The sequence below is a fragment of the Lagopus muta genome, chromosome 1 (assembly GCF_023343835.1).
Source record: "Lagopus muta isolate bLagMut1 chromosome 1, bLagMut1 primary, whole genome shotgun sequence".
In the NCBI taxonomy this organism is placed as follows: Eukaryota; Metazoa; Chordata; class Aves; order Galliformes; family Phasianidae; genus Lagopus; species Lagopus muta.
The window spans coordinates 144,885,825-144,901,210 of record NC_064433.1 but is presented as its reverse complement, the minus strand read 5'-3'; the positions used below and the strand labels follow the sequence as shown (position 1 = coordinate 144,901,210).

The 15,386-nt window shown below is 39.2% G+C and overlaps 1 protein-coding gene across 2 annotated transcripts in view; it reads right to left on the bottom strand.

The window, feature by feature from the left end:
- Positions 1-709: 709 nt before the first annotated feature.
- ABCC4 (ATP binding cassette subfamily C member 4) overlaps positions 710-15,386 on the bottom strand; it is a 152,887-nt gene continuing 138,210 nt past the window's right edge. For both annotated transcript variants that reach the window (XM_048933168.1, XM_048933169.1), the window contains 2 exons: positions 9,935-10,069; positions 710-4,994 (listed from right to left, as the gene is read on the bottom strand). In XM_048933168.1, the coding sequence (XP_048789125.1) occupies positions 4,887-4,994; positions 9,935-10,069 (243 nt within the window). In that variant the 3' untranslated portion in view covers positions 710-4,886. The remainder of the gene's footprint in view (positions 4,995-9,934; positions 10,070-15,386) is intronic.

Genomic DNA, 15,386 nt, shown 5'->3' with positions numbered 1-15,386 from the left:
TGGTAGAAACATTTATTTTGAACACATGCTCCAGCACCCTGTTATAAAAGGACAGGTGACCATTTCCATTTTATCAGTTCTAGAAGTTGCTAACCTCAGAGATGAGTGATAAATGCATAATCCAACTCGTACTAAACACTCATACCCCAAATCACAGATTTAACTGCTTGAGAAAGTCGGCAGACAGGGAGAAACTACGAGCAGTTTTCAGAAACGAGCAGTTTCAGGGTCTTGTTGAATTAAGTAACAAACTCATCAGAGAAAAGTACAGGATTGAGAGACGACACCAGATTTTGGAGTTTTGCTGCTAATCCACTCTTTCTGTGTCCATTAGCTTTATCCAGTCCATTTAGCTTGTGAGCTGTTCGAGGCAGAGACCATATCTGATCCGTACATTTGCAGCTGCAGTGGTTCTGCCTTCAAGTCATATAATGATTTTTGGAAATCTATCTGAATTACTTTTTAGTTCCTGCCATTGAGGCAAAAAGCTTGAAAATGTGACCTGGGAGATCTCAGACAGCAGAAGAATGGTAAAAATGAGCCAAGATGTAGCATTCTGTGTTATCCTCATAATGGGGGATTTTCAGCCCTTGGAGTTGGCAATGTTACAAAGAGTTGTTTGGAGCTTTCGGGCACGTCCTGTGCCGTGCTCAGCCCTGCATTTCTGCCTTCACCCATACATTCACAATGACGACAGAATTCGGCACACTTCTGAGAAACACATTTTATTGTACGACAGAAGCTGTCGTGGATGTCGACAAAAGAAATCATTCCACAGAAATAACAGAATCAAATTGTTACACAAATGTAAAAACCAAAACAAAACAGAAACGGAGTTAAAATGATGGAAAAGCAGTGCGATGTTATACAATGTGAAACATACAGAAAGCCACATTCTTCTGCTGATGTGTCAGAAGCTCATCATCATTACAGGATGTAAGTGATGTCAGTTATCTTTTTCTTCCCCTTTCCCCCTCAGACTTCAAGGTGAGACATCTGGAAGGGTCGGATTAACACAGAAAGCAGCATTTTCACTGAAATTTCTATACGATGTAGACCTTCTGTCTCCTTGTTCTTTCCTTCACCTTACTTCCAAATGTGTACTGGGAAGGTTAAAAGAAACTGTCAATATCGCTTTATCAACCTGATCTTGGTCAGAAGGAGGTCCTCCCTCTTCCAAAGAGGAGCATGAGTGATATCACAGAAGACTAAAACTATCTGGCAAGTGAACTGTGGTTCAACTCACGGAGCAGAATTTTGCCCTTAACCTAAGCAAAATCAGAAATAACCTATTATTGAGAACCATGTTGGCTTTGACTCTCCCAGTGGTCTTTCACAGACAGGTAAAGCAAAGAGATACCAAAATGAACGTTTGAGGAACAGTTCTTTCGATCTCAAGTAGAGGCTGTTCTCAGACTTTCGAACCAAACAACAGTCCCACAATTGTTGCAGTGCAGTGTTTCTGCACAGAATTGTCTATTAGACTCTGGAATACTTTAAGGCACCTTATGGTGAAGAAATATTTTAAAGGCTTTAATAATGTTGAAGACTGAGTTCTTTTTCCAAGATCCCCATGAAGGAATGTAGCTTGAAATAAGCAGCTTTACTATTCTCCAAACAAAGCACGAACATTTTCAAAGTGGAAATTTAGAACTATTTGAACTTTTCTTTAGAAGGAAACACAAAACACCTCACTGGAGAGATAATTTGTACATACAACAGACCATAACGTTCAACAAAGGAAGGCCTCTCTCATCCTCGAGTTTCAGGCACGATGCACTTTGTCACCCACCTAAAATTAAATAGGTGTGTCCATCTTAACCAACAGTCACCTAAACTACTCACAACAACTCTCAACAACAAGCAACAAAAGAATCTAAAAGAAACAACTTCCTGACTGAAATATATTTGTTACTTTAAACTAAAAAGGTGGATATCATGGCAATGACAGGCACAAATGGCTCACTATCTGTTGATCTATTCAGTAACGTACGGTTTTCAAGTGCGATTCTTTAAATATTTGATTCTTTTATACCTACAGCTAGTAATGTCCTGTCAAAACCTGTGAAGAAGCAGGATGAGCATTTTCAGATACCTAGCATTTTTGTGCACGTTCAAAAATCTGCAGGATGAAATTAACTCTGCCTTATAGAGTGAGAGCTGAATTTGACAGGGTCTCATACCAGTGAGTGGGCTGCAGTCAGCGTCTTGGAGCTCAGCACTGAAATACAACTTACCATAGTTTCATTTCAGAGCTGAAATGAACTAAAACTATAATTATACCCTCAGTTTATCTATCTCCTTGAATTCCGTTTTAAAAAAATATAAACAAAATATATAGCCATGAAAACATCATGTTCTCTCAGAGCATTTAAAAGTCTCAGCGTATTATACATCACACTTATTTTCTTGCATGAACTATTTAGAAATCAAAATAATTCAACATTGCAAAGCATGGGTAGACCCTGTGCATCTGTCCAAACTACTGAATAAAAAAGGGAAACGCATGAGCTCAAGCTCCAGTCCCTGTTAGCTGTCTGCACTGTCACAGTCAGCTCACTCTGGCTCTGTTTTGGAGCACTCCAGCTGGATCTCTCTATGATAAAGGCTGAGCAGAGCTTGGACATGGTTTATGCCATGGACCGCTTCCAAAAGGCAGTTACAGACAAGAAAGACCATGCAAGGCTGAGCTTTCTCCATGCTACACAATCCCCCAGCATTATCCCATGTGACTTTACATCCTCAAACACTTCTCTACATCTTCACATAGCTCTGCAATACATTCTGCTGAGCTGCAGAATAGCCCTATCCTTATTTGAGACCACTAGAATTGAAAAGAAACAAAACAAAACACGGTAGTGTTTTGTGTGCTAGGTACATAGGGGGCAAAGCGATCCAGAAAAGAGGCTGTGGCTGGTGCGCTCTGAGAAGGATTAGCTCTGAGCTTGCTGCTTACATGAGCCAATCTGTGCCAGGGGACACGTAGTCATCCCTGACTGCCTTGTATTTAGCACCAGACAAAGGACAAGACCCACGTGAAGTTCAGTTCCACTTATGTCAGAGACACTTGCAATAGTGAGCGACGCCCCACAGAAGTGTTAGAGACTGCCAAAAGAAAGCTAAGGGCAAGAGCGCTTCGTTGCATACCTTCCTGCTAACAGTACAGGAGGATGCTGCCAGCAAATCCAACACCCAGCGCGTGTCTTTTCCTCCCATCCACCAGAGAAGCCAATTGGTGGGGGTGCAGGCAGCAGGGAAAGAAGGTTCTGCCTCTCACCACCAACTTCTGCACAGGACAAAGCCCTCCTGGATGAGCCCCTGTCTTCAGGCACAGGCTTTGGCCTCAGTTTGCTTCTCAACAACAATACAAGCAACAGTCTTGTATTTCAGCAACTTACTTGCTGGTAAAATGGCTTGAAATGAGAAACATTTGTGTTCGCCTTAATTTTCGACTGTTGGGGGAACATTGGGTAAGCAATATTTAGCTTGCCAAGGTAATAGCAAGCATCTTTTTTTATTATTTTTCTTTTTCTAAAAAGCACAGTGTTCTCTGTGTCCTGAAGAGACCTGTTGTTTTTCAGTGCCTTCTGTCCCTTCAGACAATAATTGGAATAGATTTATTCTGTACTGGACCTCAAAGGGTAGGTATCTCACTGAAGACAAAAAAGCTCTGCAGCAGAAGAGCACTTGCCTGACTTTTTAAACCACAAGAATAGTGCCTTTACACTGAAGTGCTTTGCTGAATCAGGACATGGTGTACAAATACAGAATCTCACTGCAATCTCCTCAGTACCAGCAACAGCCATTCAAACGTACGGGTTGCACTTCCCTACCTATTCCAGCAGTATGGTAACTTCAAACAGCACAAGTTCAACAGAATCCTTGATGCAAAACTTTAAATATATTAAGGCTAAATATTTTTAACATATATTTAATGAATTTGTTGTGTACCCTGCAGTTACAGCTTTGGCTTGAAGGCACAAATATTAAGGCACAATAAATGCAAATAACGTATACATTTCAATGTGGTGTGTTGGAGATAACTTTGTACTACGTGGTATTTAGGTATAATGACATGTCATTCAAAGATTTCCTCAAGTTATTTTAATACTTTTTTTTTTTTTTCTCTGATAACCTGGATAAAAAGAGGAATGTGTGTTAAATTATTTAAATATTTCTTCAGTGCAAATGTTCTCTTCTAAAGTACAGAAGACTGAGATTGATTTTTCAGCATCTGGATTTCAGCAAAATAAAACTTACATTTACATTCATCTTGAACAGCATTACTTGAATTATAAAAAAAAATCTACGTATATAGTACTTTTTGCTATCAAAAAAGAAAGTGTTTTTGGCTTTTAATTCTTTTTGCTTTTTTTTTCTACCACCTGCATAGCTACCTGTGACAGGTAGAGAAACACCTCCATTAGAAGCTAAGTTGTACACAACCAAACCTGCTGTTTAGGCACAGCTGTGGGGGTACGGTGACACTAAAAAACATTTGGCTTTGTTTGCTCTCAAAGTATCTCCAACTGAGAAAAGGGACACACTCCAATCTTTCTTTAATAAATTCCAAAGATGCACCCTAGACCTGTTAGGTGTCCTGCACCTGTTTAAATAACAGACACATAACTTTCAAATAAGAACTGAGTCTGCCTAATTTCCTTAGCAATACAAAAATAATTAGTTGGAAAGGAAAAAAAAACATATATTGCACTGAAATCAAAGAAACAGGGATAGTAAAACTCTTCTTCTCAGTATTAAATAAAAGGATGTCCAGTGCAAAGAATCGCCCCCTCTTTTTCCTCTCCCGTTGACACTCGTGAACATCGATGGTTTGGATGCTCTCAGGTTTATATTCAGTGGAAAAAAACTGTGGTCATGAGGAATCACAGTGCAGTTTCAGTTACACATAATCCTGAGGAAGGATCCAGCGAGGAGTCTGTGGCAAGCTGACCATTCTGAACAACTTCTGGGTAATTCTTACTGAAGTAAACCTAGGGAAAATGTCAGATTCCATATGTCATTTTACATTAAACATCTTTTAGTTTAAAATACAATTCTAGAGGTACACAGAGAACAAAGAAATGTGTGACCCTGAAGAATCCAAAGAGGAATTTCAGGTTGCCCAAGCAGGCTACGGATGCCCCATCCCTGGAGGCATTCAAGGCCAGGCTGGATATGGCTCTGGGCAGCCTGGTCTGCTGGTTGGTGACCCTGCACATAGCAGGGGGGTTGAAACTGGATGATCATTGTGGTCCTTTTCAACACAGGCCACTCAGTGGTTCTACGGCACTGGACAATTACTAAAATTACCAGTGATCTTAGATGATAACAAAGTCTGAGAAAAAACCCCACACAACCTGTAGGTCTGCTCAAATTCTGGTGATTCAGATAAACAGATATATATTATCACTTCGCATTAAATTGATAAGTAAAATCATTTTACTAGCTCAAAACACGGAGATAAATTAAAAACAGGATGACAAAGAAGCTGTGAAATCTTGCGTCTGCACAAGGGTTTCTCATTTTCACACATAAAATGAACACAATGGATTTGGATGTTAATATCAGGTTGTAATCCCTGTATTTTACAAACTGTGATTGACAACCATTGAAACGTCGAGGTATATGTATGAAATATCCCAGCGTTTAATTTGTGCTGCAGAGCAGTTATAGGGCCTATAGAAATGTGATCTCTGGATAGCAAACCACAATAATGAAAGAAGAAGCAAAAGCTTTAACAATGACTCAACCAAGCAACTTCTCTAAAATGTAAGATGATACCAAATAATAGGACGGTTCTTTGCCAAGCCTTTGAGTTCTTGAATTCTACCAATTTCTAGCTGAACTAGAAGAGATACAGGTTTCCTGATAAATGTATAATCAGAACATAAAGGAAATGAAATGCTGTCAAGTTTCACTGTTCCACAATCATCAGTTTTTAGTAGCTGTATCGTATCTCTGTTCCTTGACAGATGCGCATAACAAAATGAAATAATGTCAAGACTTGTGTGCTCTTATCTAAAAATGTGTTTGGGTGAAAAAGGACTTCAAATGCATTTTTTTTCAAAGAAAAATGTGAAAAGTTTTGTTTGAGTCTTCAAAAACAGAAAATGCACTATCTTTCTGAACCTGACACATGTCACGAGTTAGGTCTCGTACTCAATACTGCCCCGACTACAGCTTATGAAATATTTCTCCAATTTACGTTTCAGAGTGTTGTCAGCAAAGTTTGGTTTGTTTGATAATAACGTCCCTTTCGGATATATGAATGCATGTATAAGACACGGGGTATAAAAGGGGAATAGTCGCTCTATGGAAACATCCCTGTAAGTACCACTGTCGTCTTTTGTGTACGCACACCAACGCAGGATATACATATCTTCAGACAATATCTCTTTGCAGAGAATATTAAGGCTTTAATCGAACCAACTGGGAGGCTGCTAAGAGGCATTCCTCAGTAACCAGCCCCGATCGGATTCAGCAGCAGAGAGTTAATCAGGAGCCACACACACAGCGCAGAGCCTGCAGCCCCAGCGCTGCGCTCCCATCCTGTTCCTGGTTAGAAACACAAAACTCTGGCATACTTTTTAAATGGAGCTTCTGAGCGTGAATTTTTTTCAAAGTTAATAGAAAACCTTGGCACATTACTAGAGACCTAATGAAATGGCAGCTGCTTTTCAACTGTCTCATTGTGATTCTTCCCCTGAGCCCAATCCCTCAAGATACTAAATGCCCAAGTCTTTACACAAGCTTCTTCCACAGCCAACAGAGCTGCAACCCTCTGATGAGTAATCGTGGAGGTGAGATAACACCTCTTTTAATATTTACGCATCCGTCATAGCTCTAAAATAAAATCACCCTCACTCTTCCCTCAAAGTACTCAAAAACTGATTGACAGAAGAACAGTCCTACTCTTGTGGAAAAGCTTCTCTGAGCGCCGACGACAGCACGGAGAACACTCTGAGGCTATCTATTTTTTTTGTAATCTAAACACTGAACACACTTAAAAAAAATTCTTCTAACTATTTCATTTCTTACCTTCCCACGGGATTTTCTCCTAGTAAGCTTCTTGTAAACTGAACAAAGACAAATGATGCCAACTCCACTGCAGTCAGGCTCGCAGACTGCAGCCTCCGTCTGAGCTGTGCCTGCACTGCATTCTTTCACACTTGCACAAAAATACGGGATATGGGGTGACCAAAAGAGACATACAGGGAGCAAGCCTGGGTCCACTGAGAAGCTTGAACTAAGTTTTCAGCAGGCATGGTGATCCTGAATAGTTTAATCTTTCAATGCTTAGCTAAGACAACCAATGTGTGTCTTTTTTTTTTCTTTTTATTCCCAGATAATTGTGGTTCTTTCAAAGATGTCCCAAGTTAAGTCTTCCAACGTAAGGTCCATAATCCCTCTTTGTTCACACCTAAGGAATATACACAAGAGCCATACTCTTCCAGAAAACTGATTGAAAATCTCACCTTACTGGAAGAAAAGCTCTTGGTACTAATTTGCTCTGCTCAAGATTTGGGTCCAAAGCACAATAAATCAAACGATCACTGTCAAAGCATGGCCACATTCCAAACCATTTCACTTAGCAACTCACTGTAACACCTTTTGAAAAGTACGTGTATATGCTATATTACCATTTCCTTTTATGTGCAGTGTGCTGTTCTTCAACAACAGCAAAAAGCAATTCTTCATAAAAACAGTTCTTGGTAACCACAAGAGAAGGTATGAGACCAGCAGCAATACGTGCAACCGACACACGTGTGCAAAATGAACGGCCCCCAGAATCAGCTCTTCTTACTAAGCAACTTCTCTGAAAGCATGCATGAAACACAAGGGACAGCAATAACAAAAACCTTGAATTAATGCCCAAGTCCTTTAAACAGAAAGAACTGTAACTGTGCTTCTGGGTAGCTGCTGACTGGAGATACAGTCTCTCGATTCCCATTTTTTGGGCTGAGTGTGGATAAGCACCGTGCTTTGCATTCTTGGCAGATACAAAAGCTTGTATCTGCCTTCTAGCCTGGGAGTTAGCAAACTTTTTCATCAAACCACATTTCAGCAGAGACCGGTTCCTGGATCTCTTCCCTTCCTGTACAAAATCACGTAACATTGATGTGGTAACTATATGGGCAAGTAACATCAGGCAATTATTTTTATACATTTTGATTTATCTTTTAATGCAATTTTGCAACTGAGGAGGGCTGCAAGGAAGGAAGGAGAGACAGCATGACATGGCTGAATCTCTGTTGGTGACAGCAGGACAGCCACCCCTAGCCATCCCAGGGATTAAGTCCCAGGAAGCCTGGCCAGACAAACACTGGTCTCATCAATTAGAACTGATTCTTTTAAACATCATTTATATAATCTTCAGATCTTCATACACGTGTTGCAAGAAAAAAAAAACAACAACCAACAAAAAACATGTCTAAACCACTACATTTAGTAATAAAATGTGAGAAGCTACTTTGCAGCAGCTGACAAAAGCCATTTCCTTAGTTCAGGCAATCAGTGCCACGCGTGGGTTTATATGGTGCAAAGTTTTCATGTTAAAAACTCTTTAAAAGAAAATCCCGAAAGAGGTTTAGTTGGTATAACAAAAAACAACCAACAACAAACCTGAGAATGCACAGACATGGAAAGCTCTTCCCTATGCTTCAAAATGCCCACCGAAACAGCTGCAATACATGAGCACCCAGCGTCCCTGACTGCACAATTATTTGTTTTTCCAACTTTCCAGAAATGTGGCTATTCTTACTAGGAAGCAGGCAGACACCTGTCACTTTGTCTGCTGTCTTTATCAGTTGCTCCATGCCTAGTGCTCTCCTTTCCCCCCAGGAAATAGTTTGCAATTTGTGTCCCCCTTACGATCCGCACATCAAGCAACTTGAGGAGAAGAAAGCATAGAGGACAGAGATAAGACCTTGTTCTCTCGTGTGGAAAGTCTCTTAGGATGCTACATGCCTAATATCAGTGCCTTACTTGCACACTTAAAGTTGTGTGAAGATAATCAAATTGCTCCCAGACCAAGCACTGCAAGTCTCAGCTGCAGCAGTGCTGAAACTTCATTTGCAATATGAAAAATACACCCTGGCTTTGGACGTCCTGTGTGCTGAATTATCACAAAAAAAGAGAAAGCACGCCAAAAGCTAGTCAAAATGAGTTCCTTAATCAAAGGTCATTTCTTTTTATCTTCTTATCTCAGCTTTAGCTTTCCATCTGAAAAGTGGAGATGATATAGCCTCACCTCAGAGGCATATTATGAAAATTAATCCATTGATGTTTCTTAAACACTTTGATTGCCAGAGGAATGCTCCCAATTACATTAATAATGCTACACTCAAGAGTAGGATTTGAATAGTAAGCAGTAAATCAGGCACAGAGCCTCGCATGGAACAAGGAGGCAACAAAACATTCAACAGCTGTTTCTTAATTGAGCGCGATTCATCCTATCTGCAGAACAAAGCAAAGGTAAAAGAACGAAGTAAGAGAAATAAAACTGTGATCGCACTCCCAGTGATCATAATTTAATGAACTAGTACTGAACCTCACACTAACACTGGTTGGGCCTTTTAGAAAATACAGGAGAAGTAAATGCTGGAGTCTGCAGCCTTTGTATGTTTTTAAAGAGAGTTTTTGCAAGACACGTGCCCAGCACAGGTGCGTATGTCATATATTATTCACACTTAGCACTGTGAGTACGTACACAAGGATACAAGAAACACACTCTTTCAACTCGGGGTACATAAATACACCTATCATTTGGAACCCTGTGTGTAAGCACTAAAAAAAATCAGTGAAAATGAGGGTTCAGCCTTCCTAAGTCAACAGATTCTGATGTTTAGCAGAATGCCTACTATAACCTTGAATGTGCTAACTTGTGATGAACCAAGTGCAGAGACAAACTGAATTATAATTATAAAATTACCCGTTTTGCTGTTTCAATCAGAGAAGCTGCTTCTGTCTTGCCCACTTGTTGCACCATTTTGTAAAACAAGCCGTCCTTTTCTTGCAGCAAAATGTAAGGCTCACCATATTCTTTTAGTCTTCCTGCATCTAAAACCTGTTAAATCAGCAGAAATTAACTTATTAACATAAGAAATTCAAAAACAAATCTTAAATCCATTGGCAAAGGGGGAATGTATCCACTTCAAGTGCTAAGATGAACTTTGCATTCTGAAAATGAAATATTATGTCTTCTTCAAACAAGCATAACACTTCTTTAGTTTATAGACCTGTTGTACAATTTTAGAGTGCCCTACAGCCATTCCACCTATAGGAATCCAATGCAAAGTTATGCAGAATATGGAAATACAATGTTTGTGAAGCCAACAAAGCAGATTATAAGATTCATTGTGTAAGAACGAAACAAAGAGACCTGAAATGGGCTCTGAAGTAAACAGCTGTAGGTATAAACCACGCAATAACCACCGAGACGGGTAAGGGAGAATAAGTAGGTCTTTTGGATTAGAGGAGGTGAAGATGTAATTAAAGAAAATGAGGGTGTTGCTGAAAAGATAAACAATTTCTTGCATCAGTTTCTGCCGACTACATATTAGAAAGATACTTACCTCGAACCTATTCTTTCTACATAAAAAAGAGGAGATGCCACCAGCGACATAGGCAACAAGGAAAGGAGGGGAGAAGGAAAAATAGAAAGGAGAAATTAAAAAAGCATTAAGTTAGCAAGCCACATAGGATACATACAGTCAAAAAAATCAGAAGAAATTAAGAATAGGTTGCTTGAGCCTATAAGAAAATATTCTTATGCAAATGACTACTTCAGGACTGCATGGTAGCATATACTACACTTAGATTTTGAAGAACTTAAAATCTTTCAAGGAACTTTTAGACCAGCATATATATGTTTTCAGGACAACGATTTAGACAAAACTGAATAAAACACAACTAGAAGACACACAGATCACAGGCAGAATTTGTTTATCACAATTTTAGTAAAATGAAAAGGTACCTCACATATCTGATAGGATACTTAATGCATCAGAATGAAATGAAAAGAACATTTTATATGGATTTCCACATGGATTTCCAGGAATGTGTTTGGTGTAATGAAATAACTAACTGGGGACAAAACCTCAAGAATTTGCACAGAAAACAAACATTGGAAATAAGCAATGCATTTCTACTGTTTGGGGAGCTGGAAGGGCAGGAACTGGTCGCTATCAGAGTGGTCTGTGGTAGCTACGTATGGGCCAGCCATCAGAAGGTTATCAGAGAAGTGACAAAGCTGCAAATGACACAAAAACATGTAGGTAAGTCTAGACTTGAGGAGATTCAGGTACATGTAATTAACTAACCTAAGAGAAATATAATAGCAGGGAAAAGTCAATATTGACAAAAGCAATACACTCTAATACTTAACTGGCTCACAAATTAATGGTATTGACTCAAGAAAGAGAGCTGGATAACACTTTACAAGTTCAGAACTCCAGCCCATGTGCAGGAGCAATGAAGTTCAAAAAAAAAGAAAAAACAAAAACAAAAACAACCCCAAAGTTATGTGAGAAAAAGTAATTCAGAAAATGTTTTTGTCCCAGTATGAATAAAAAAAACTGACTACCCAAGACACACTATTGAAGAAGATATTGCCACAACAGAGGGACTTCAAGGACTCATAACCAAAGCTGTAATTGTGGTGTACAAAGTTATAAGGGAAAAAAAACCAAACATCTAAAAAGACAGAATTGTTCATTTCAGGCAAGAAAGAAATAAAAGGTACCATGAGGACAACATCAAAATAAGAAAAACAGTTTGCAAACTCATGTTCAAAAGAAGGAACTCCAGTAAGATTGGAGGTAAACTCAAAGTCCTGTGAGGAAACTTCCAAGTGTACCATTTGCCTGTGCAACTCCTTAGAGCAAAGCATCTTAATGGCCAAGAGCTCAGCAGAACCTCCAGGCGGGCAGGACCCCTTTAATGACAGAACACAAGAGGAAGCTGAACGAATCCGTTCGGCTGCACGATGTGCAAACTACACTGCTGGGACCTGTGCCAGGTTGTTGGGCATCAGGGACCAAGCACCCGCAGAAAGATGCCCAGTCCTGAGCTTCTGCTTCCATTCAGTACGTTGTATTTGAATGTAAAACAACTCAAGCCAACAATAACGGTGTACTGACATTCAGTTTTATAAATTGGATACTTAGTTCTGTCGCATTTGAGTATTTACTGTAATCTGTAACAGTAATCACAACATTTTACGTTCTACAGTAAGAGTTAAAGACAGAATCCTTAACAGTGCCATAAACTGAACTACCACATACAGTTCCATGCAATAATTAACATGAAGTGCCGCGCCACGGAACATTTCTGGCTCCTTGAATGATTTTTTTCAGCATAGCTCTAGGTTACATAAACACTCCTTAACAAAGAAGACAAAAAGCATGTCCACTGAAAGCGTCTCCCTCTCTAGTAACAAGTACCACATAAACTGGAGGTTTTTATTTTCTGTTACATTACTGTAGTGTTCGAATTCTAACAGCAATTTTGCAAATATCAGAAAGAACCACAAACATGGACAGTCCTTCTCCTAGAAAGAACATGAGAGGGAAAAAGTAGAAATTTATTCTTTCTTGACAAGTTTTAAACAGTGAAGTCCAGAAGATGAACAGATAATTAGGGTGATTTGTGTCCAGAAGAATTCTATTCACATTTTAAATAAATCTTTAAGCTATTCATATCCTTTCTTGGGGAATAAAAACCAACTTATGTTTTGAAAACAGACAGAACAAAGATAGGAAAAACAACCCTCGCTGCTTTCTAAAAATCTGAAATGGAAAAAAGAATGAAATAGAACAGACATCATTCTTACACGTCACGAATACTCTACAAACCATATTAACGGGGGGAAAAAAAACAAACCTGTTTCTACTATCTGCTACCATCCACGACACAACGGAGGGAATGTGAGCAGGCTGACTTGGTAGCTAAACATTCAGATACCTACACATTTATTAAAAAGGGCATAGACAAAGCGATAGGTATTCTTCTTTGAAGAAATATATGCTGATAACATTTAAATAAATAAATAGGTACTTTGGCTAAGGCTTTGCATACGCTTACTTACTGACTCCAAGCCAAATTAAAATCATTAGAACTTCAAAAAGCAAGCTAATCATTCAGGAAAGGTGGAATCTGGTGTTTACTAGCCACATACTTTCTGATCAACTTGCATGCATCCCTTATCACTGTACAATACGACTGAATTGAACCCAGATGCATCCCAAGGTGGTTGTACCAGTGGAACTAGATATAGAAAGCCACAGAGGCTTGCAGGCAGTGAAATCAGATCGGCATGCTGATTACAGAGGACACACAAAGGAGCGTGGGACTTCTTGATTCCATTAGAGGCTCTAATACAGATTCTGAGAGGCAGAGAGATTTTGGACAAATTTCAGTATTGCTGTATATACTGGAAACCAAAGAAAATCTAACAATTTCACTATCTGTGAAATACTTCGACAGCTCAGAGCAAAATGAAATAAGCACAAAATGGCAACATAAACCCAAGGCAATCATATGTAATCCACGGCCAGGTTCTCCACTGTCTTGCACTGGCAAGACATCCTCTTTACCTCACCTGCACTGTTCTTGCCTCTATGGTCAGACCCTAACAACTTCAACATATTTTCTCCAGCAGAAAAGTAACTCCAACAGTGTGAAATTTACAGAATTGGATGACGGTGACCACGTAAAAGAGACAACACAGGAAAAGCTTTATTCAGGGAAATTCTCTCACTTTCTACAGTGAAGTGAAACTGATCTTTACTTAGAGCTATTCAAATTTCCCTTACAGTAGTGCTACTCAGACATTTTATGTTCAAATGGGGTGTAAGATCAATACTGCTCTAGAGCAAAATCCTCTCATGCCATCTAAATCTGCTGTACCCAAGATTTAATTTGGGTCCAACAGTCTGGACAGTGATGCTCATCACAGCTGTGAGATCTGCAGAAGGATGAACATCACACTGGGCAGAAGGCAAGAAAGTTTTTAACAGCTCTTGGTTTGACATGGAGGCACGGAATAACACAGAAAGAGCAGGATTAAAATATGGCAGCAAAGAGACAGAGAACCAGGGAAGAAGCAACTTGAATCAGACTGACCGGCAAAAGCAAACATGAGAAGGGAGTATTAGCCATTCAAATCTGTTGTTTATGTTAGCTTTAGTTAGCACAGAAGGACTATTTGCCTATGCCACAGAAATGTTGATGCACTAAATTTAGGTAAGATTCAGCAGCTATAAAATGGTTGTCCATTTCTGCCTCCTCTCTATCCTGCCTGGTTATTTACCTCCATTCTACCTAAGTCCCCCCTCAAAAACAAACTATGCAGCACTGTCATTACATAATCTCATAGTTTCAAGTATTAACCATAATTGCTATGGATAAATTCTGGGCAGGGGGGGGTTCAGTATTTGAGCTATCAAGAAATTGTACAATAAGGCCGGAGTAGTCACAGCAAATACAGAACCAACAATTTATTTCCCAGGCATTGTATGTAAATATTTGGCTTACATAATAATTTAAGTGAGCCTTACTCATATGTAGAATTCCACTCTCAGATTACTTTAGATGTTCAATACATTTTTGTCTAACATTCAGTGGTGGATGGGAAGGAGAGACAAAAATGAAACCATAAAATGACGAAAATGCAATCTGAGAACCATTTCACAATGAAATGAGAGGAGCAAGACAATGAAGGAAGACAAAACTTGATGAAACCGGTCCATCTCTGCAAAGACCCAAGCAGCAGAACTAGGACAGTACTTCTTCTGACGATTCCTGAAACCGATTTATACAGTTGGGTTGCACAGAACTTTTGAAAAGCAAATACTCATTTTGTAAGTGAATTTAAAATCTTCTGCATGGATGAATATAGTTAAACACTGACATTAGCCACAGAAAGAAAAAAAAGCGTGGATCCTTAAAAATGCTGTAACAAATTCCATGTACTTATGGCTATCCATAGACAGAAGAAAGAAAGAAGGTTCTAAATCCTGCATTTTCTAACTTTCAGCAACAAAAGCAGACAAAGCAAGAGAACAATAGTTATAAAACACTCTGAGAAAAGAAAAGCCCAAGGTTGGAAGTGTCGAGCCACAGAGGAGGGGGGCATGGGAATCTATTTCAATTATTATTGAGGAATGACTAGTATTCCTATTCACGTTCATCTTCACCATAAAGCCAGAGGGAAAATGGGACATTTAGGAGTTGATCATAAATGTTTTTATTTCCTATTCAAAAGGAAAATAATTCAAGCAAATTATCTCCTAGGGAATACATCTGATTTAATTTAGACTTGCAGAAGACATCAGCAAACAACAAAATTATTAAAGTTCAAAACTCTGCTAGGAGTACAACTT